Source organism: Phodopus roborovskii, unplaced genomic scaffold, assembly GCF_943737965.1.
Source record: "Phodopus roborovskii unplaced genomic scaffold, PHOROB, whole genome shotgun sequence".
In the NCBI taxonomy this organism is placed as follows: domain Eukaryota; kingdom Metazoa; phylum Chordata; class Mammalia; order Rodentia; family Cricetidae; genus Phodopus; species Phodopus roborovskii.
In genome coordinates, this window is record NW_026126433.1 from 53,554,203 (window position 1) to 53,579,133 (window position 24,931).

General features: G+C 40.3%; 1 protein-coding gene across 1 annotated transcript in view; it reads right to left on the reverse strand.

Annotated features, from left to right (window-relative positions):
- The window catches only part of Mark1 (microtubule affinity regulating kinase 1), a 101,016-nt gene that overhangs the window by 44,977 nt on the left and 31,108 nt on the right, over positions 1–24,931 (reverse strand). The window contains exons 2-3 of the mRNA XM_051186509.1: positions 1,772–1,975; positions 458–511 (exon numbers count right to left, since the gene is read on the reverse strand). Coding sequence (XP_051042466.1) covers positions 458–511; positions 1,772–1,975 — 258 coding nt within the window. The remainder of the gene's footprint in view (positions 1–457; positions 512–1,771; positions 1,976–24,931) is intronic.

A 24,931-nucleotide genomic window follows, 5' to 3' on the forward strand; every position in this document is an offset into this window, starting at 1 on the left:
GTTCTACCTCCAGCACAGAGGGATCTGACATCCCAGAAGTGCTCTACACTCACACACAGGTATGTGCAATACATACACAAACACACATACACACACACATATGAATAAAATATTTCACAATATATGATACGTGATATGATCACAATCTAATCCTACGAATTAAAGGGCATTCATATGATACATATATCTTACTAGAGCCTATGCAAATATTCTCAAATCTAAGAATCAATAAAGTCCCAAACACTTACCTCCAAGTATTTTGAGTACACCATGCTCAACTCTCATTAGACACATTTGAAACCTCTTTATAATCAGTCATAATCATTACATATTAGATCTTGTCTTTTCATAATATACTGATAAAATATAATGTTGAACCTAACAAAAATTCCATGCTTGACTTTACAGAATTACACATTAACAAAAACTGACATTACTTATTAAATTAGTTAAATACCTTCTGTAGACTGGTAGGGTTTAGCTGAGTCTTGTCTATTATTTTCACAGCCACCTAAAAAAAAGAGAGTTGTTACACTATATTTGAGAGGAATGAATAAAACCCTGCAAAGAAAACATTTTGCTTCACTCTTAACTATGAACCATTTACTTCTATGTGGATGCTCACACAATACGAAGGCATGGTATTGATGATCTATTAGCCTTAGAACATAGTTTAATGACTTGTCATTAACCTCCTGATTCTGTATCAATGGATTAAGTGTTTGCTATTTCTTCGACATTTTTCCCTTTTAAAACTGTAAACATAATCCTCTATTTTAATCTTTTTCTCAAAATCCTGATAGGTAACATTATAGGGTAGAGTGGCTTTTAAACTTGTATTTTTTGAAAATGAAACTATTGTGCATGTAGAGAAACTGGACACACAGACTTTCTAATAGCAAACTAACAACAGGGATTTTTGAATCTTGGAAGGCTCTGCCTGTGTCTGAGCAGCTCCTAGGATGGAATGGACAAGAAGGCAGACACTCAAGGGGATTACAGTATCATTATGTGTACAGCAGAGTGAAAGCTTACTAACATTCTGTGGTTGAAATAAAAAAAAAAAACAATCCACTCCTTATACAAAACTTTAGATATTTATTGAATAGTCTTTAACCTTGTGTACCCACTATAAATTATGGTGCACATATATTTTTACTGTGCAACAATAATTTCAAATACACAAGATTAGTGGGATGCATTCATGTAAGCCAATAATCCCAGCATTTAGAAAGTGAAGCAGGAAGACCCCCATTTCAAGGTCAGCCTCAGCTGGGCAGCAAGTTCAAAGTCAGTCTGGGCTTCAAGAGACCCTGTCCTGACAACCCTCACTAAACAAACAAATGGTATTTTGGAAGTAAATTCTTTTGTCATCTAAAAAATTACCTGTATAGTAGTAATATTAGCTTGATGTCATCTTCAAACAGATAAAAATTAGTGAGCAGTTTTCTACACATTTACATCTACCTTAGCCTGGGTAGTAATTCATAGAAATGCAGAGTAGCAACAGTAACCAGGGGTGGTCACATAAGAGACAGCCTTCAGCTATTCTGCAGCACACCTGGTCTATAAGAGACACTATAAGGTAGAGTCTTTCCTTAAGTGTTAAATGCTGAGGAGTTCTGCCATGAAGCCGACCTGGCTGCAAATGCTCTATGTGCATACATCCCACTGTGCACCAGGGACAAGTACCTCAATATCAACCATGAGAAAGCTTTTAGTAAGACTCTGGAGCAAATACAGGCAAATATCAAAAGGCATGAACACTTACCTCTCTACCTGTTAGAACATGTCTTGCCAATTTCACTTTGGCAAAATTTCCCTTGCCTATTGTTTTCTGTAAGCGGTAATTTCCAATGTGAGGCTGCTCATCTGTTGCAGATGTAATGGAGTTTCTACACCGGGGAATGTTCTGTCTGCTACTTGATTTGGTAGGCTGGATGTGTGTTTCAGTGTATCCATCCACAGACGTATGCTAGGGAAAAGCACAAGAGCTCATGGTCACTCCGATTACTATAAAAGGACAATTAAACGACTACAAATAATGTTCACTAACAGTTCACCTTCAATGAAAGTACACCATTCTACACTATTGTAAGAAGTGAACACACTTTATCATTGCTTCCCAACTTAAGGGCCCTTACCAGTAGGCATAACACTTAAAATCTTCTACACATCTTTAAGTCTATATTTTGATTTTTGAAATCAATTGGTAGATAGATTACTGGGTACCTCACAGACCACTGTTCCTATAAAGGCTGTTACCATTTTTGGTTGAGTGACAACATTCATGACTACCTCATTAGAAGGGCAGTATCCTTACTACCATGACAAATATTCTCACAAATATGGTTGGTCCTCTGATTCAGGGCTTAATGGTCTTTTCTACTTTCTGACCTTGCCTCCTTCTCCCTCTGTCTCTGTCTCTCTGTCTCTCCCTCCCTCCTTCTCTTTCATATATACTAAATCTGGCATCAAACTATGTGGGGTAAAAATGATCTTGAACTTTTGATTCTTCTGCCTGCACTTCCTGAATGCCGAGATGGCAGAAATGTCTCACCATGTGTGGTTTATGCAGTGCTGGGAATTCACTTGACAGGATGTAGGAGACAAGCCTCTTGGCATATCTTTGAGGAATTATCTGAATGAGATTAATAAGGGTGGGAAAATCCCACCTGAACTTGATGTCCTAAACTAAATAAAAAGCAGGAATACATCACTCTGCTCCCTGAGTGACTCTGGATTCCATGACTGCTGCCTCACGCTCTTGTTAACATGTCTTCCTGCCATGACGGGCTGTCTTCCCTTGAACTGTGAGCCAGAACACAGCCTTCTCTCCTGTGTGGCTTCCTGTCAGGCATCTGTCAGAGCAGTAAGAAGAATAACTAATGCATACTCTACCCCAGGACATCCCACAGATATACCTGGGTGCATATGTGCTGAGGAATGGTGGTAGGAAAAATGTTCAAGTCTTTATTTTCCATAATTAAACCATTTTATATAAGTCTATAAGGGAGAAAACTTTAATCCATAACATACAAAAGTCTCAACTCTGAACCAGTGTTTCAGGCAGCACTTTTTGGCACTGTGTGAAGTGATGGTGTGCACAGTACAGAGTGTTGTATGTTCAAAAACCAGAGCTGCAGTGGTCACACATAATGAAATATGTTGATGCTGCTAGAGAAACCTTAGATTCATTATGTGTTTGGTTGTAAACTAATACTTGGGCATTATGATACAATATAAACTCTATTAGAAAATCATCATGTGCTATTTGTACTTGATGACAGTGGACTCTAGGTCCAAGGTGGGCTCCAATGTCTCGGTTTCTCTCAAGAGTTCTCTGAGACTCATTGTCCTGGGGCAGTTGGCTCCCTGCCCCTGTAATAGGGAGGGAGGAGATTAGTAAATAGCTAAGGTATTAATTAAAAAGGCCTTGCACAGGCTGGAGAGACTGCTCAGTGCTTGAGAGCATGTACTGCTTTTGAAAAGAACCCAATTTTGGTTCCCAAGACCCTCACCTAGGGACTTATGACTGCCTGTAACTCCAGCTCCAGGGCTAACGCTTTTTTGTCTTCCATGGGTACTGTACTTGCATGCCCAACCCCCAAACAGATAGAGACCACACACACACACACACACACACACACACACACACACACACACACACACACACACACACCACGTCAGAATAAACTCTTTAACAACAAGAACCACAATGTGTCCTTGAGAACAGCTAGAAGGTGAAGCATTTCCAGCAGAGGTTATCCCATGGTATAAAAATGCCTGTGGTGGAAACAAGAAGCCGGAATTTCATCCATAGAGAGACGCCCAATCGGAAACTCCAGCATGACTGTTCAGCAGGGTTTCCCAGGCGTTTCTACAGGAGCTTGCACATGTTTGGCTTACGATGCTTTGCCATCTATCTACTGCTGGTTATTTGTTGTTCTTGGAAGCCTCACCCTCCCTAGAGGGCAACACTCTGCTCTGCCTAGGCCTCTCAGGCAGAAACCCCAGCTAGCTGACTCTATAGGTCTTCCTCAGCCCTTTCTGTTGGAAGCTGTGAACACCTAATCTGATGTTGTGTCTACTGCTTGCTACTTGCTCTCTCCTTTTCCTTTGCCTTTACAGTTGCACTACTCCAGGCTTTTTTTTTTCCAGATCTGTTAAGCAAATTTGATGTTTGCTATCTGCTATTTGCTATCTGTTCTTTTACTTTTGTTTAATAAACTTATTTGAAACCAAAGGTACAGTTATTGCAGATCATTCCCTGGATAGAACATTAACACTCAGAATCATTTTACTGTGGTCAATTTCTGTGAACCTCACATTTTGTATGTAACCCTGTATGTCATGACCCACAGTTTAAGAGTGTGGTTTCTAAACTAACCAGGTGCTTGGGCCAGCCAATCTCTACACTTCCTTATATTGGCTAGGCATATAAAAGCACTGCCAAATCAGCTGCCTGTTCCAAGTATACCCCTAATTAATTCCTGTCCCACCTCCTCACACAGCTTACTGTGTCAGAGAGAGAGAGAGAGAGAGAGAGAGAGAGAGAGAGAGAGAGAGAGAGAGAGAGAGAGAGAGAGAGAAAATGGGGAAGTGATATCCCTGCCTGAACCCTCGGTGCAGTATTTATTGGATTCTTCCTGATTGCTTTCCTTTAGGGCAAAAACATCGGGTTTCCCTGTTTATAGCTTTAGTAAGTGGTTGGTCCTGCTCAGTGCTAGTTTTGGGCTGGCTGCCTGGCCCTGTTCATCTGGCTCTGACTGTTGCTCTCTCCCATCTAGTTGTGTCTGCATTCTCAAGCATGGAATCTGGCAAGATATGGATTTAGTTCCTGCTGAAGAATGGACTCAGTTGAGAACCCAGCCCTATGGCTGTTAGATACCAAATACAATGATAGCCTAATTACAGCATTTCCTTGGGTTTTAGGTCACACTCTTATGATAAAATAACAAACTTCTAATGCTACTACTCTTTCTCATTGTCCACTCAACCTAGCAAACCCCAACTTCTTTGGTCTTTCTGCAGCAGGAGCAACATGAAGCTACCCAAGAGTCTAGCAGTCTACAGTACCTAGATGAAGACCTTACTAGTCTTCACACCTGTCACACAGGTCACCAGTCTCCAGCAGCCAACTACTACGATTCCCTCCCTACAGCACTAGCAAGAATAAAGGCCTCTGACCTGGGAGCTGCTCATCCATGGACACACTGAATTGCTGTGTCTATGTCCTTAACTGGGCAGTGGAGCTAGTAATAAAGGGGCTCTTTACCTTGAACTACCTGAGGACATTCTGAGGACTTGATAACAGTTCATGTGAGATGCTTAGGACAGTACACGATGAGTACTGTGTTCACTAATGAAAATGATACAAACAAAGGACAAAAATAATCTACCTTATACCCAAGTAACCAACCCCAATTTCCTGAGTATCTCGTATCTGCACGGGCTCCTGGAAGAGTCAGCTTTCTTTTCTGTGAGCAACTGAAGCCATCGTGGCTAGCTCAAGCAGAAAAGGCAGTTTAAAGTCTGTAAGTAGTTGAAAAAAATTCCCCCAAAGATGAAGCTTGTATTCAGTGAAAGCAGATAAGGATGGGAAAATAGGCAAAACAAAGTAATTATATATAGAACAAATGTCTGAAAAATGAAATAAGATAACCCTTAGAGAGAATGCACAGATAGATGGCTGTCTGCGCTCCACCTAGAATATGACAAGGGACAGAAACAGCACAAGAACATTCAGACAGTGAAACAGGAACAAGACCTCCAGTCGGTGTGCTTGGTGGGTTCATGAAAGGAAGGCACAGAGACAAACACAGAAGCAAAAACTGGGCATCGCTGTCCAAGGATCACATCTTGAAAATTCAGTTGTCCATAGGAAAAATCGAAAATTTTACTACAGCATCCATATGGTTTCTAGTCACAGATATGAATCCCTGCACAACTGGCTACACTAAGCCAGTTAAAGGCAAGGACAGTGCAAGACTCTCTAACAAATAGATAAAGAATAAGCAAATGAGATATGAACAAGCCAACCAGAAAACAAATGATATGTAATTAAAACCAAGCCACACATCTCAGTCCCACAATTATAATAAAATTGCATGTTATGGCTCAAGGTGTGGTGAATGCTTAACGGGCATTACTTCTGAAGGGAGATGTCATTCTGTAAATGTCTCTTATTGGTTAATGAATAACTCACTGTTGGCCTATAGGGAAGCAGTGGGGGGGGACTAGGGAACAAGGATTCTAAGAAATATAGTAGAGAGGAGTCAAGATGTAGGAAGAGGAGTAAGAGGTCCAGACCCTCTCTTCCATAAGATAAGACCACGTGGAAACACATTGGTAGAAATGAGCTAATATCTAAGACAGAGCTAGCCAATAAGAAATGCTCATAATTGGCCAACAGTTTTATAATTAATACAGGGTTTCTGTATTATTTGAGGCTGATGAGGCTGTGGGACCAGGCTGGCAGGAAAGTGCTCATAACATACCTCTTTTGTCCTTTATAACAACTCAATTGAGGAAGCACACCATGACCTACATTTCACAGAGGAGGAAGATATGGTTTGGAGTGGTTATAGGCATGTAACTCTTACTCTTTTGGGTTCACCCAAGTTGTGTGTGAATATCAGCCGAGGATCTAGAGAAATGGATCAGCAGTTTAGAACAGTTACTTTTCTTGCAGAAAATCAGGGTTTGATTCCCAGCAACCACATGGCGGCTCACAACCAATCATAACTCCAGTTCCAGGAGATCCAATGCCCTCTTCTGGCTTCCATAGACACAATCATATATATGAGGCACATACATTCATGCATGCAAAACGTACAAATAAAGTAAACACATCTAAAATTTATGGCGGGGTTAACGCCCTATCAACACTAGAAAAGGAAAAGTGCATTGGATGTTTCACTTAGGCAAGAGATCTTTCATTGTCTTATCTATTTATGACTTGGCATCACAGAAGGTAGCCCAGTAAGTTCTGGACAACTAATTGCAGTCTCTAAATACTAGGGAAAAATCAGAAATCTTGAAAGTCAAGAGAGGGTTATGCATTCACAATTTTGCTCACCATACATAAAAACATCTCAAAATTAGTGTAGTTACACCCCACATAAATATATCTCAAAATTATACCTCAATTTCAATTGCTAAATTCAACTCCTCCCACAAGGGTGTGTTGTGCTTGTGTTTGTTCTAGGCAGGGATATTTTATTCTACTTGCCCCCTCACTTCACTAGCTTGGCTATGATTTCTTTTCATTATTTTCATTACTCAACTGCTGTCAAACCCAATACTAAAAGAATAAGCACCTATCATCCCACATGCATAAAAGGAAAGTTGGCTCTCACAATGGAGTCAATGACTTGAGTTAATAGCAAGCCATTCCAAGTCACCCCAGAGCGTCCAGCTTCAGCTCAAACCCCCGCCTCGGCTACCTCTCTATTCACTGATTCATTTACTCAGACAGCAAAACTTGACTTTGACCTATTATGTACACAGTGCTGCCCTGTATGAGAGGATAAGAGAAAGCTAAACAGACAAAATATCTGTCCTCAAACAATTCCTGTGCCAGCAGAGGGAAACAGAAAGACAAAGGGACAATAAATATGAGTCAACAAAGAAGCAATGAAGCACATTAGAGCCTGTAAGGCAAGGGCTGTCACAGAAGGGATGGCATCTGAAAAGAGACTGGGGTGAAGTGAAGGCCTCGAGTTAGAGAGGAGAGAGGGAGACATCTGTTTGTAAAGAATCCCTTGATGAAAGAAGCACATTACACTTTTCCTTTTGAAACACTGAAGCTGTGAGAGTAAAATCCCCCTTCTCATGGCTGCTGCTCCAGTGTATTCACACATGGCCACACTTACATGTTTTGTTCCTTCCCAAGCCATGTCAAGCTGAAGGTGCTCAACATCTAACCAAGAAGGAAGACCAAAGACATCTCAGAGGACAAGAAGCCTATCTACTCTTCAAGGAGACTGTGACTGTCTCCTTTGTGAAATCCTGGCTGTAGTTGAGGAAATGGGGGTGGACAGAAGGCTCAGCCTCTCTACTGTGCTGCAATGATACCTAAAACTACCTGAAGCTGTACCAATTTATTAAAACCAGTCTAATATCAAATGAGTATTGTATTTTCTTACAGATACAAACCTGGCTTTTGAGAAAGAAGCTTGAAAAAAACAAATGCACTCTAAAGTCTTTATGCAGTGACAATATTCTTTGCAGGCAAGAAGAGACATTTTAGAGGAGTAAGAGCTGAAAGAATTTGTTTGTGCAGACACAACACTATAAGGACTGCTAAAGCAGTGATCACAGAGAGCAAGCAGAAAAGAACTCCAGAAACAGTAAATAGGTGTGCAAATAAGGGTAAGTACAAGTTTTCCCACATCTCAATTTCCTTAAAAGCTATATGGCCACTTAAAGTAAAATATTGTAGAACACTATAATGCTATTTGTTGAACATAAGACATGTGTAACAGTGCATGCAGAGATTGAGGAACTGGTCAAGTGTTAGAGTCTGTGCAGGCTGCAATAAACTGTGCTTGCATTCTACAACTCCATGGAAGTGCACCTGAAAACACAACTCAGCAGTTAGAGGCCAAAAAAGAAATTAAAATGAGACACCAGGAAAAAGTTTTTATTAGCTTAGAAGTAGATGAGATAGGAAGAAGATAATACATAATAACACCAAAAAGATATGCAGAGCAAATCAAAAGAACAGCATCTCAACTTACAACCAAACCAATCATAATCATAGCTAATGTAAAATGAAAATTCAAAACATGCTGTCAAATACATTTTTAATATAAAAACCTAGATACTGTCTTCAAAAATGCACTTTTAGTATCAGGACAAAGATGGCTGAAAGTAAAATTATGGAAAAGACAGGCAACACAGTCTGTGTGTGTAAGACATCTGGAAATGCTATGAGCATATCAGACAAAACAGATTCCAACGTAGTGTAATGCAAAGGTAAGAGTTATTCCCAACACACCAAGGTCACCTGGAAGGCATAAAGACCCGAAACATGTGTCTAATAGCTGACAGCAGAAGTTCAGCAAAGCAAACCCACAACAACCATGGCTGAAGATCCCTGTATCTCTGGGCAACTGAAAAGAATGCTACTTGAGAGCAGGAGGACAATGCAGTGCTGACCACACAGAGTAATGAAGGACACAACTTATCAGAACGCATGCATCTGTGTCAAGGGCCCAACCCCAGTAGACACCCGCTCATTCTTTTCAGCATGCCACTTTGGCTTGTTATCATGGACACAGAGGAGCTCTACCCTGCCCAGAGCGTGGCTGGGGCTCTTCCTTGTGGTATTCAGGACACAGTGGATAAGGATCAAGCAATCTGCCCCATCATCAATCTGCCCTCATTTTGTGTGCTTTCTTGTTACACACTGGGATCACACAAGTCCTTTTGGAAACTAACTAATAAATTATTTTATTTAGTTCTTTAAAATCAGCAAAACCTTGTTTGTCATGCAGCTCATTGGTATAGCACTTGCCTAGCATGAGTAAGGCCTGAGAGTCAATCCTCAGCACCACAGAGGAAAACAACACAACCTGAAAAACAGCCAACACAACTAAAAATCTTCAACATGATATAATAGGAAAATGATTTTATTTTCTACTTCATAGCTTTGATGACATTCATATGCCCATTTCTAGAAGCATAGGACATAAGAAAATTTAGCAATTTTAAAAAACTGGCTCTTGAAGTGTCACTAAAACCTTGTGACAGCTCCAAGAAACTATACAAGTGGTGTGCCCTACCTGTCCTCAAGGAGAGATGTACAATGTTCCATACCTTTTATGTTAGAGGCAGTCTTTTCCTGGGTCTGTTCTGAGGAACCAGAAGTGATTTGTTTTGAAAACCTAAACAGTATGTTAATTTTTAAAAAGTGGCTAATATGGTTTATTAACAAATCCAATGAACCTGGATTCATTTATGAACCGAACAGCATATTAATGAATTGTCACTATAACTGTATAAATGTTTAGAAGGCAAAGTTAACTCTACATAAGAAAAACATTACACTGCCTCCACCCATGGAAGGAGCCTGCCTTCCAGTGCCCTACTCAGAGCCTTCTAACACTGGGGACTGCTGGGAGCCCATTTTGGTAGACTGGCCTATCCAGAGTCTGCCAGCATCCTGGTCCTGCCTCAACCCACAGAAGGAGCCCACCTTAAGGTGCCCTGCTTGGAGCTTTCTGAAGACTTGGGACTATGCACAGGGTAACCAGTTCTAGTGGACCAGCCTATCCAAAGTCTGCCAGCGCCCTAATCCCACCTACACCCACTGAAAGAGGAGAACAATTGGAATATTGAGCCTGTTTGCACCCACCAGAAGAGAACCTTGATCCTGTACCCACCAGGAGAGGGAGAGACTACCAGTACACACTGGAAGAAGGGATGGGTAGACAACAGTATAAGAACATGGTCAACAACAAAAAGATCAATATGACTCGCTCAGAGTCCAGGGACTCCACACCAGCAAGACCTGAACATCCCAACACAGATGAAACAGAAGAAAGCAACCCTAAAAACAACTTCATGAAGATGATAGAGACCCTAAAAGAGGAAATGAAAAAATCCTTCAAAGAAATGGAGGAAAAGACAAACCAAAAATTGCAAGAAACAGTTTGTTCAAACAGTGCAAGGTTTGAAAGTTGAAATTAGAGAAAATTAAAACACACACACACAAAATGAGGGAATGCTGGAAATAGAAAAGCTGGGCAAATGATCAGGAACTACAGATGCAAGCATAACCAACAGAATACAAGAGATGGAAGAAAGAATCTCAGGTGTTGAAGATACACTAGGAGAAATAGATTCATTGACCAAAGAAAATCTTAAGTCCAACAAATCCGTAACAAAATATCAGGAAATATGGGACACAGTGAAAAGGCCAAACCTAAGAATAATAGGTATAGAAGAAAGTGAAGAAACCCACCTCAAAGGTGCAGAAAATATAGTCAATAAAATCATAAAAGAAAATTTTCCTAACCCGAAGAAAGACATGCCAATGAAAGTACAAGAAGCTTATAGAACACCAAATAGGGTGGACCACAAAAAAGTCTCCTCATTACATAATAATCAAAACACCAAACATATAGAATAAAGAAAGAATATTAAGAGCAGCAAAGGAAAAAGGTCAAGTAACACATAATGGCAAACCTATCAGAATTACACCTGACTTCTTCATGGAAACGCTGAAGGCCAGAAGGTCCTGGATAGATATACCAACACTAAGGGGCCACAGAAGCCAGCCCAGACTACCATACCCAGCAAAGTTTTCAATCATTATAGATGGAGAAACCAAGATATTTCATGACAAAACCAGATTTAAACAATACTTATCAACTAATCCAGCCCTACAGAAAGTTCTGGAAGGAAAACTCCAACCCAAGGAAGTCAACTACACCCACAAAAACATAGGCGATAGATAATCCCACTTTACCAACAGCCTAAAGAAAAATGGGGGGAAATCCACACATAATACCACCACCAACAACACATCCAAAACAAATAAGAATAGCAATCAATGGTCATTACTATCCCTCAATATTAATGGTCTTAACTCGCCTATAAAAAGACACAGGCTAACTAGACTGATAGCTGGGAAGCCAGCATGGGACTGACTCAGGCCCCCCTGAATATGGGTCTCAGCCAGAAGGACTGAGCAGTCTAAGAGACCTCAGACAGTGGAGCCAGGATGTATCCCTGGTGCACAAAAGGACTTTGCGAACATATCCCCCATGGAGGGATAACTGCCTTAATCTAGAGACAGGAGAGAAGCCCTAGTCCCTACTTCACAGGACCTGTCAGATCTACATGACCCCAACTGGATGGCATTCCCCTACATATGGAATTGGGGTGGGGGGATGGGAGGGGAGGGTATTTAGAGTGCATGTGAGAGGGCAGAGAGGGTAAAAGGGAGGGAAGGAGGGAGGGAGGGCTGGGGGGAGGGAGGGAGGGAGAGGGAACTGGGATCGACATGTAAAATAATAAATTAAATTAAAAAAAAAAATGCTTTGACTCCAAAATTTAAGTTGAAGGACAAGTTACTGGGGAAAAGGATTTCTATTTTTGTTTCCACAGAAAATGAAAAGATGTGGATTCCTTCCAGACTAATGTGGTTTGATCACGCCAGACCGCCTGAAACAGAGTACAAGGTGATCCTACATTCAAAACAGCTGGACAAAACAGCCCTACAGACTACAGCCAGGATATCTGAATCTTCTTCAAATCCCCCATGACAGTGCCCCTTACCAGCAGGAAGTAGTTTGGAAAGAACGACGCCCAAATTCCCAAATATTGTGTATAAATGTTTGTTTTCATTTAATTGGACTTTGTTATATAAAATTAAAAAAAAAAAAAAACCACAGGCTAACAGAATGGATACAAAGACAGAATCCATCCTTCGGCTGCATACAATAAACACACCTCAACTTCAAAGACAGCCCCTACCTGAAAATTAAGGATTGGGAAAAGATTTTCCAATCAAATGGACCCAAGAAACAAGCGGGTATAGCAATCCTAATATCTAACAAATTAGACTTTAAGCTAAAACCAATTAAAGAGATGAAGGAGGTCATTTCTTATTCATCACAGGAAAAACCCATCAAGATAAAGTCTCAATTCTGAACATCTATGCCCTAAATACAAATGTACCCACATTAGTTAAAAAAAAAATTACTAAAACTCAAGTAGCACATAAGACCTCACACACTTACAGTGGGAGATTTCAACACCCCACTCTCAACACTAGACAGGTCCACCAAACAGAAACTTAACAAAGAAACAAAGGAACCAACAGAAGTTATGACCAAATTGGGTTAAACAGACATTTATATAACATTCCATCTAAACACATCTCAGTGCCACATTAAACCTTCTTGAAAATTGACCACATACCTGACAATGTAGCAAACCTCAATAGGTACAAAAGATTGGAATATCCCCCTGTATCTTATCAGACCAGCATACTTTAAAGTTACAATTGAACAACAACACAAATTTCAGAAACCCTACAAACTTATGGAAATTGAACAATGCACAATTGCACCATTTCTGGGTCAAGAAAGAAATAAAGAAATTAAGGACATCCTAGAATTCAATGAGAATGAAGACACAACATATGGGACACTTTGAAAGCAGCACTAAGAGGGAAGTTCATAGCACTAGTGCCCACATGAACAAAATGGATAATAGTCACATTAGAAAATTAACAGCACAACTGAAAGTCTTAGAACAAAAAGAAGCAAACTCAGCCAGGAGGAGTAGACACCAAGAAATAATCAAATTGAGGGCTGAAATCAATAAAGTAGAAACTAGGAAAACAATACAAAGAATCAATGTAACAAAGAGTTGGTTCTTTGAGAAAACCAAGATAGATAAACCTTTATCCAAACTAACCAAAAGGCAGAGAGAGAACATGCAAGTTAACAAAATTAGAAATGAAAAAGGGGACATAACAATGGACACTGCAGGAATCCAGAAAATCTTCAGGTCATACTTTGAAAACCTGTACTCCACAAAATTCAAACATTTAATGGAAATGGACAATTTCCTGGATAGATATCACTTGTCAAAATTAATCAAGAACAGATAAGCAATTTAAATAGATCTATAACTCCTAATGAAATAGAAGCAGTCACCAAAATTCTCCCAACCCACAAAAGCCCAGGGCCACATGGCTTCAGTACAGAATTCTACCAGAAATTCAAAGAATATCTAATACTAATACTCTCCAAAGTGTTTCACACAATTGAAGCAGAAGGGTCATTGCCAAACTCTTTTTATGAGGCTACAATAACCTTAGGACCCAAGCCACACAAAGACACAACTAAGAAAGAGAAGTACAGACCATTATTCCTCATGAACGATGCAAAAATACTCAATAAATTACTAACAACTTGAATCCAAGAACACATCATAGAAATCATCTACCATGACCAACCCAGGGATGCAGGGATGGTTCAAAATACAAAAATCCATCAATGTAACCCACCACATAAACAAACTTAAAAAGAAAAAAAAAAAAACTCGTATCACTGGACGCTGAAAAAGGCTTTGACAAAATCCTTTCATGATTAAGGTCTTGGAGAGATCAGGGATAACAGGAACATAACTAAACATAGTAAAAGCAATATACAGCAAACCAACAGCCAACATTAAACTAAATAGAGAGAAATTCAATGTGATTCCCCTAAAATCAGGAACAAGACAAGGCTGTCCACACTCTCCATATCTCTTCAGTATTGTATTTGAAGCTCTAGCTAGAACAATAAGACAACAAAAGGAGAACAAGAGGATACAAATTGGAAAGGAAGAAGTCAAACTTTCATTATTTGCAGATGATAAGGCAGTTTACATAAGCAACCCAAAAACACTCTACCGGGAACTCCTACAGCTGATAAACACTTTCAGCAAAGTGGCAGAATACAAGATTGACTCAGTAAAAAATATCAGTAGCCCTACTATATACAGATGATAAAGGGGCTGAGAAAGAAATCAGAGAAACATCACATTTTACAATAGCCACAAACAACATAGAATATTTTGGGATAATGCTAACCAAACAAGTGAAAGACCTGTATATCAAGAACTTTGAGTCTTTAAAGAAAGAAATTAAAGAAGATGGAAAGATCTCCCATGTTCTTGGATAGGTAGGATCAATCTTGGCAAAAGCAATCTACAGATTCAATGCAATCCCCATCAAAATCCCAGCACAATTCTTCAGAGACCTTGAAAGAACAATACTCAACTTTATATGAAAAAACAAAAGATCCAAGATAGCCAAAACAACCATGTACAATAGCTATAGTCCTGAAAACAGCTTGGTATTAGCACAAAAATAGACAGGAAGACCAATAGAATGGAATTGAAAACCCTGACATTAACCTACACACCAATGAACACCTGGTTTTTTGACAACGGAAAAAAGAAAGCATCTTCAACAAATGGTGCTGGCACAATTGGATGTTGACTTGTAGAAGACTGCAGCTAGATCCATATCTATTGCCATGCACAAAACTTAAGTCCGAATGAATCAAAGACCTCAACATAAATCCAGCCACTCTGAACCTCCTAGAAGGAAAGTGGGAGGTACCCTTGAACAAATTAGTAAGGAGACTGCTTCCTGAACAAAACACCAGTAACACAGACACTGAGATCAACAATTAATAAATGGGACTTCCTGAAACTTAGAAGCTTCTGTAAGGCAAAAGACAGTCAACAAGACAAAATGGCAGACCACAGAATGGGAAAAGATATTCACCAACCCCACATCTAACAGAGAGCTGATTTCCACGTGGGCTGCCATACTGCTCTCTCCAGAATCTCCAACTTGACTACTCCTCCCTACTTCCTCTTTCGTCCTCGTCTCCTAGTCCTGCATATCTAACTTTCCTATTGGCCAACAGTGCTTTATTCATTAACCAGTATGAGAAACATATTTACAGAATGACATCTCCCATCATACAAAGAACTCAAGAAGCCAGTCACCAAAGCACCAAATAATCCATCTACAAAGTGGGGTACAGACTAACTAGAGAATTCTCAATAGAGGAATCTAAAATGGCTTAAGCACTTAAGAAAGTGCTCAACATCCTTAGCCATCGGGGAAATGCCAATCAAAACAACTCTGAAATACCCTCTTACTCCTGTCAGAATGGCTAAAATAAAAAACACCAAAGACAGTTTATGCTGGATAGGATGTGGAGAAAGGGAAACACTCCTCTACTGCAGATGGGAGTACAAACTCATACAGCTATTTTGGAAATCAGTATGGCAGATCCTCAGGAAAATGGGAAACAGTCTACTACAAGATCCAGCAATTCCACTCTTAGGCATATACCCAAAAGATGCACATTCATACAACAAGGACATCTGTTCAACTATGTTCATAGCAGCATTATTTGTAATAGCCAGAACCTGGAAGCAACCTAAATGCCCCTCAACTGAAGAATGGATGGAGAAAATGTGGCACATTTACACAATAGAATACTATTCAGCAGAAAAAAAAAACAAAAAACAAAAAAAAATGAACTCTTGAAATTTGCAGGCAAATGGATGAACTAGAAGAAACCATCCTGATTGAGGTAACCCAGTCACTAAAAGACAAACATGGTATGTACTCACTCGTATATGGATTTTAGACAAAGAACAAAAGGTTACCAGCCTACAATCCATACTGCCAGAAAAGCTAGGAAACAAGGAGGACTCTGAGAGAGACATACATGGTCCCCCAGAGAAGGGGAAAGGGACAAGATCTCCTGAGCAAATTTGGAGCATGGGGGGGGGGGAGGAAAGAGAAAGTTAGGAGAAAGATAAGGGGCAAAAAGGAGGGGAGAGGAGGGCATTAGGGAGCAGAAAAATTGAGTCAGGGAAAGAATAGAGGAAAGCAAGAAAAGAGATACCATAATAGAGGGAGCCATTATAGATATAAAGAGAAATCTGGCACTAAGGAAATGTCCAGAGATCTACAAGATGACCCCAACTAACAATCTAAGCAATAGTGGAGAGGCTACCTTAAATGCCCTTCCCCGATACTGAGATTGATGACTACCTTATATCTAGAGCCTTCATCCAGTAGGTGATGGAAGCAGAAGCAGACATCCACAGCTAAACACTGAGCTGAACTCCTGGAATCCAGTTATACAGAGGAGAGGGAGGAGTTATGAGCAAAGGAGTAAGATCAGGCTGGAGAAACCTACAGAAACATCTCACCTGAACAAGGGGGAACTCATGGACTCCAGTCTGATAGTTGGGAAACGAGCATAAGACTGACCCAGATCCCTTGAATGTGGTGTTAGTTGGGAGGACTGGGCAGTCTATAGGGCATCTAGTAATGGATCAATATTTATTTATCCCTAATATACGAATGGACTTTGGGAGCCTATTTCACATAGATGGATACTCTCTCAGCCTAGACACATAGGGTAGGGTCTGGGCCCTGCTCCAAATGATGTGACAGACTTTGAAGATTTTCCATGGAAGGCTGCACCCTCTCTGAGGAGCAGAGAGGGGATGGGAGTTGGAAGGGGGATGGGGAGGAGGGTGAGGGAACTGGAGTTGACATGTAGAACAACCTTGTTACAAATTTAAATAAAAGAATATTATCAAAAAAAAAAAAAAAAAAAGGAAAGGAAGAAAAGAAAACCCATTGCTATTCACTATGTCTGTTTGAAAGCCAGGAAGTAACAGTGAGTGAAAACTCATAAGCATGTCCCATCAACTATCCCAGTCAACATAGCAGCAGCACTAACAATATCTAATACTCTAAGAAAGAAAGGGTATGAATAGGGAAATTTCTTTTTGTATCTATACAACTATAAAACCAGAAAATATATGTAAATCATTAAGATATTTTATAGAAATACTACTTGAGTTCAAAAAAGTTGTAAGCTACAGGAAATATCTTTAATTATATTCTGAGAAAATCACTAAATCAGCTCTTAGGATACCTCATGTTCAGTGCAGGCAAGAAGAGCTTACCATCCTGTCAGAACATCTGCTCTTCCTTCAACTGGGGCTCAATGAACAACTCTGGTCTTCCTACTGTTAGGTTTAACAAGGCATGCCCCAGACCTTAAATTCATCTTTGTGGCAATTGCACAAACATGGTCAAAACTAAAAATTAACTTTTACTCAAAGACTTAACAACAATAGATCAGAATCATCTACCTTCAAATTCCAAGCCCAGACCCCAGGAACTTTTCCCTTCTTTTTTTCTTGCAGTATTTTCTTAGATACTTCTAAACAAAATGCTTCCACACCCAGCTCAGCAGCTCTCCACTTTCTCTGAGTGCTCTGCTGTTTGTGCGGACTTGAAGCAGCTACAGCAGATCTCAGATCTGAGCAGCTGGCTCTGAAGAGGCAACGCCAAGGGCACCAGGGACATCGGTGCTTAGGGGAAGGTGGTGACTCATCCTTCGCCTTTTACTTTTATTTTATTTTTTTAGGAGAAAGAGAACTGACTGTATTTAAGGCCATTGAAAGGTAAAGTAGGGAGAGAGGTTGGAGACAAAAGGAAGTGAGAGGGAAGGTGAGGGCCTAGGCAGGTGGAAAGTGAGAAAGAGCAGAGCCTGAGGGAGAGACACCTCTTCTCCTGTGAGAAACACCACACCTACACGCCTACACGTAGAAGATGTGGATGCCTGGCAGTGGGAAGCTGGAGGAGTTCAAATGTGATGGTTCTCAGGTTCCCTGGATGGAGGCCAACAGTGAAGAGGGGATGGAGAGAATTTCATGGGGTGGGAAAGTCTTGAATAATCCCTTCAGACAGGAAAGACAAGTTCACTGAAGATGACAGTCCCGCAGACTTAGGTGTGTCTCTGACGGGTCTGTAGTGTTCATACCTTCAGCAATGCTCAGATGTCCAGAGGCAGGTGATTAAGAAAGCATATTGACCTCAACATGGAGTTTGTCACACAGGTACCAACAAAATATCAAGGGAACAGTTATCAGAATAACCAATTAAAATAAAGTCTGCAGCTTAGGGGGTCACCTGCCAACAAACCCCAACAACTGGAATTTGATCACCAGGGTCCACATGGTAGAAGGTGAACTAACTGCTAGAATTTGTTCTCCAATCTCCACATGAGCACCATGGGTGTGCGCAAATCTCCTTGTCAGGAAAGGAAGGAAGAACAAGAAAGAAAAGATAAGGATCAATATATTGAAGTATCCAGCAAAATCCAAGAATGCTTTTGGCAAGACTAGCTGAGAAATCAGCTAAAAGACCAAGTGACGGAGGCAGGAATTATCCGTGAATGGAGCTGGTGACAATAGAGGGGTGTGTGTGTGTGTGTGTGTGTGTGTGTGTGTGTGTGTATGTGTGTGTGTGTACACATATGTAATATTCTACTAAAGTCACCAAGCACTGTTTTGGACTTCTGAAGATTTTTAAAACATGCCCATTTCATTTTACAAATGTTTGAAAGAACTGCATAAAATTCACAGTCCTTTTATTAGAACTGTGCTTTGTGTGCCCAGTTGTCACTAGTTACATTATTACTATAATCCTGCATCCCAGCTTCCCTTTGTTACCTTCAAGTTTTCATTCAAGTTCAGATAGCTCAGTGGGGAGATGACCTATTTCCTGAATGTCTGCAGCTGCTCATTATATTCTCCTTAATGTCAAACATAAACAATTCAGTTGGATACAGACCACATACAAAGGAAACGCTTCCTGGATTCAGTCTAGAGAGTAGAACTTTGCTTTTTATTGTTGTTGTTGCTGTTTTTTTTTTTTTTTTTTTTTCCCCAGACATGGTTTCTATGTATACCAATCCTGGTTGTCCTGGAACTCACTCTGTAGACAAGGCTGGCCTCAAACTCACATAAATTCACTTGCCTCTGCCTCCTGAGTGCTGGGATTAAAGGCAGGTGCCACCATTGCCCGGCCAGAACTTTGCTTTTTAAAATTATTTGTGTGTGTGTGTGTGTATGTGTGCTTACATACATGTATAGAAGTGCTTCCAGAGGCCAGAACAGGCATCAGATGCCCTGGAGCTGGACTTATAAAGTGGTTGTGAGCTATCTGACATAGTTGCTGGGAATCAAACTCAGGTGGTCTGCAAAGCAGTAAATATTCTTAAATGATGAGCCATTTTGCAGTACTGGTGACTTTCCTAAAGCCAGAAAACCACCACAATTAAAATGTGTCCATGAAAGACAAAGTAAGGAGAGAGGCAATTTCACAGAGTTTCAAGGGAGAGAACTATAGCAGTCTGTCATACCAATGGAGAAATAATATTACAGCAACTAGGAAACATAAACTTAGATATCTTGGTGTAGTATATAACTCATTACCCCAAATTTATCTTCAATAGCTAAGGACAGACAGACACACGAGAGAGAGGTGGGGCGGGGGTGGGGGAAAGCTAGGCTCGTGCATTACGCCAGAGAGAAGCCATTGAGACATGGAGAGAGTTGGACATATGGAATGAAAACAAGGAAAAAGTCACATGGTAAAATGTAGATTAATAGAAGGAGGTTAATTTAAGATATAAGAGCTAGTAGGGCAAACATGAGCTAAGGCCAAACTTTCATAATTAATAATCTCCATGTTGTTATTATTTAGGGGCTGGAGGTACAAAGATAGCAAGTACCACAAGACAGCTTGCAGCACAAAGGTCTTTCAACAGGAACTGGATCTGTGTGGAAGGCATGCCCTTGTAAAGGTGTACAAACATTGTTGTATACACCTCAGTAAGATAGGTCCCTCCAGACAGTTCCACAGAGACAAAAGGTGAGTTAATGCCCCCTAGGGAGGGAAGCTAGGAGTCATAGAAACACTGCAGCGCACAAATGTTTTATTGTCTGTTGCATATCCCAGACACATACAACGTTGTTCTAACTGAATATATGTTAATCAGCATAATTAAAGTGATTATACAAATGTAAGAGAATGGGCAAAGGAAAGAGGAGCTGGTGTACACTAAGGTTCATCATGACCCATGCATGTCAGGCTGAATAACTTACCCAAACTGGTTCCGTTATTTGAATGCATACTCAATGTATACTGCTAAGCGGAACTGGATAGATGCCTTTACAAATTAAACTGAAACTAGAGTGCTGGGAGTGCATTTCTTCAAGTCCTACTAAGATTAATAGTCAGGGGGACAAGCTACAGCATCATAAAAGGTAAAGCTACACCCCACTCCTAACACTCCACGTTAAACAGAAGCATGAAGGAAAGAAAGAGATCAGAGGGCAGCCACACAGATGGAACAGGAAAAACAGAACAAAACAAAAAACAAAAAAAAAAACAGGCTACTGGGCTCATGAGAGAACACATGGTAAGATCACCTCAGATTTCCCTGATTCCTCACGCTTCCCAGTACAGAGGAATACAAACGTCCTGGGGGGGAATAAACAAACAAACAAACAAACAAACACATAAATAAATAAATAAATAAATAAATAAATAAATGCTAGAACCTCAGGGCTCACGGATGAGGTGAGGATGCAGTGTCTGTCACTGGGTCACTGGAGGCATCCTTCCAGCCTCCAGTTTCTACCTCCTCATAAGCTTTCAGAGAACAGCAGTGACTTGACTGTGACACTTCCACAGAGCTGTCACCTTATGAGGAGGTAAACTGAGAAGAATCTGCCACACTGCTCTTGAGAAAACACAGTATCTACACGAAAACTTCCCATTTGAAGGGTGAACTGTATGAGCATGATGACGGAAGCTCCCATGGATGGACACTGGGTACTAGAGTGAAAGGAAAGGCAGATGGAGAAAATCACGGAAGAAGAAGAGTTACCCCAGGAAAGAGGTCCAGGAAACAAAACACAAATGCTTTAGGCCAACCTTCCCTGTAGCACTCACACATTTGCTTGTATTTGCAGAAACAAGCCCTAGAAGGGTAAACTGAAGTTTACCAATGGAGGAGCAAGTAAATTCCTTCAATCCAGGTAAAATCTTTAAACATTAAAAAAAATCAAAACTAAAGAAAAAAATATTCTTTAAATAATTAAAGCAAAGTGAAACAAATTTATTAGAGGCCAAAATGATAAAAAGAAAAAATATTTTCAGAGACTTTAGAACCTTACTTCAAATTTATATTCTTACTGGAACATATTTTTAGACAAAGAAAAGTAAACCCTCAGTAAGCCTTATGAATAATATTATCTTGAGACTTACATATACATATTATATATTATAAATACATATATGTATATTAGCATAGACATATATCAGCATAAACTTATGTTTTAACAAAATTTCCTATTTCTTTTTTTTGTTTGTTTTTGATTTTCAAAACAGGGTTTCTCTGTGTAGCCCTGGCCTTCCTGGAACTCACTCTGTAGACCAGGCTGGCCTCGAACTCACAGAAATCCACCTTCTTCTGCTCCCCAAGTGCTGGGATTAAAGGCATGTGCCACTATGACCTATGATCTAATATCCTATAATCCAGTAGGATAATTTACAATTAATTATATATCTCAAAATAGCTAATGGAATTTTTGAATTCACTAAACATGAAGAAATGACAAATGTTTAAGATATTGTATGCCAATTACCAGGATATGATAATTACATACATGTATTAAAATACCCTAGCTAGACATCATAGGATCCCAAATGCCTCCCCCAGTATCAGGAATGGATTATATTTTTTGTGTTGCTGGCCAGTGGGGTGCTATAAACACCCCCAAACAATACAGGCTATTGCCAATGCTACTGGTCGCCCTCTACAACTTGATGGTAAGACCCTACTGCTGATGACATTACACTCTTATGTCCCTGAACATGGAGAAATCTAGTTGGTATTCATATGCAAGCTTCACCTCTACTGGATAATATGCACAGTACTGGAAGGTGCTATGTTACTGGAGAAAAAAAGTCATCATCAGTTTTACCCAGCTATGAACTCTGACCTGGCTGCAAGATAAGGCCCAGGAGAAACACTGGCATTGTTGTTATGGGAGCCACCAACAGATTTCCCTTAAAGTTGGGTTTAAAGCCAGTTCCACCAAACAGAACCCATACCTGACCCTGCTAAAGTGATGGGCCTAGAAGGAAAACCTACTACTATTATTCTGCTAAAAGTGGCTTATAATAACATTGTGCCATACCCATAGATCAGTGCATCAGAAGAGAGGGGTGACTTCAAGGAAGTAACAGGGTAGATGCATGTACAAACTCATTGAAACTGTGACAGCATGCACAAGACCTGCACAAGGTCAAGACAGACATCTCCCAGCGTTGAGGAGGAAAGATGAGTGTAGTTTCACCCCTAGCCAAGGAGCTACTGGCAATTGATAGCTGCTGAAAGGGGGAAATCAGTGTTCCTCAATGGAATGCTTAATATTGGGTACATCAACCACTCTCCAGGACAGGCTCCAAGCTCAGGAGTAGTTAGCCACTGTAAACCCCATAGCCTTTCTTTTTTTTTTTTTTTTAAGAGATAAAGAAGACATGAAGTTGTGTGGGTGGAGAGGTGGGGGGAAGATCTGGCAGAAGTTGGGGAGGAGAATACGATCAAAATATATTGTATGAAATTCTCAAATAAATAAAAGCATTATTTTAAACTTTTTTCACTTGAGAAGCTGAAATAAATTTTGTATCATTTCCTAAAAATATCAAACTATAGAAAATAAATAAGAAATTATTGAATAAGTTAAAAAGGTAATTTTTTAAGAGTAATTTCCAGACTCACCCATGAAAATGTCTAGAAACACACGGTGGTACTTTCTTTAGAGAAATGTTTGATACCAAGACTGAGGGGTGGGTGACCAGATTTACAAGATCAACCTGAGAATCTCATAACAGAAGCCATAAGCAGAAAAGCCAGGCTAAAGGGACTCCAATTGTAACTCTCCTGGCTACAAATAAGCAAATAGGATCAGAGTTACTTCAGACTTCAGTGTCTTCAACCACCACACTGGACAGCATCTCAAGAGGAAAGGAGATGAAGCCCAGAAATGACTGTATCTTCTTGGCTTGCAAGCCTTTCATCAGCAGTGAACCATGAAACTCACAGCTGCTCCAAGTGCACAGAGAGTCAGTGCAGTGCTCAAGCCACAGAAGGGACACCGGCATCACACTCCCTACTCCCAGTGAAGACAGGACAGACAGAAGGAAAGCTTATTAGGGCCAGAGTGAAAGGGTGTCTTTCCGACTGGGCAAGACTGCTGCACTATGACCTCAGCAGCTGTGGTTGCCTGCATCAGATCAAGACAGTCTACATTCCAGCATGGGGAGGGCAAGGGGCTCAATGCCCCCTCCCAACTGAAAATCTATTATTGGTCGAGAATACTGGGGGAGGAACAGTTCTCTCTAAGGATGTCGTTGCCAGCCTCACTCCAGTGGATGAACCCACACTCATGAGCACAAATGGGACTTAGTGCCTTTAAAAAACTAAATAAATATAAAAAGAACATGAAGTTGGGAGGGGAGTGAGGAGCGGGAGTATACCTGGGAGGAATAAGAGGGCAAGAGTATGACCAAATATTATCATTGTATGTATGAAATTTTCAAAGAATTAACAAAGCATTCTTTCTGTTTTTGTTTTGCTTATTTGGTTTTGATTTTTGGAGACAGGGTTTTACTGTGCAACAATCCTGGCTGTCTTGGAACTTGCCTGTACACCAGGCTAGCCTCAAACTCACAGAGATCCTGCCTGCCTCTGCCTCCTAAGTGCTAGGATTAAAAGCATGAACCACCACCATCCAGCAAGAATTAGCAAAATATTTTATTAAAATAAGAAAAGATGCATAATTTTCTTCTGTTAAAAGTCCTCCATAAACAAACAAACAAAAAAAACCCTCTTGCATCAGAGTTTTTAGAAACCATGAAATGAAAATGAACTATAAACCAAGCAGCCCTAGGATCAAACAGTGCTCATGCTGCTGAGGTCAGGGACATGTGGGTGGGATGCTACCTCCCCACACCCTGGCTTACTCATCTTTAAAATGGTGGCAATTACCTACACATCAACCACCTTTCATGAGAACTATGTGAAAGAAAGCATCTACCTGTAACTGGCTATAGACCCAATATCAGAACCAACGGTATCATATGTAAAAACGGAGCAAGTGCCTTTTAATATTTCTGATATCAGAACAATAGTGTGAACAGAGTTGTTTAGAAGTAAAGCAGCAGTCCCAACTTCCAGAAGTATAACCAGACATCTAGGGACAAGAAAACTCTGCGATGCTCAGGCTTACCACACAGCCCACACAGCTGACAGCTGAGTCAATTACATTTTTCCTTCCCTCTGTGTCCCATCAGAGGCTTCCTCGGTGTTTGCTCTATGAGCCTCATCTAAGAATTTATAATAAAACTCCCATACCTAGAAGTGTGAAGTAACTTGTATACAACCAGTCTTGGCCACTGCAACACAGTAGTTAAAATGCCAGGTGTTGGGGCAGAGGAGACAAGACAGCTCAG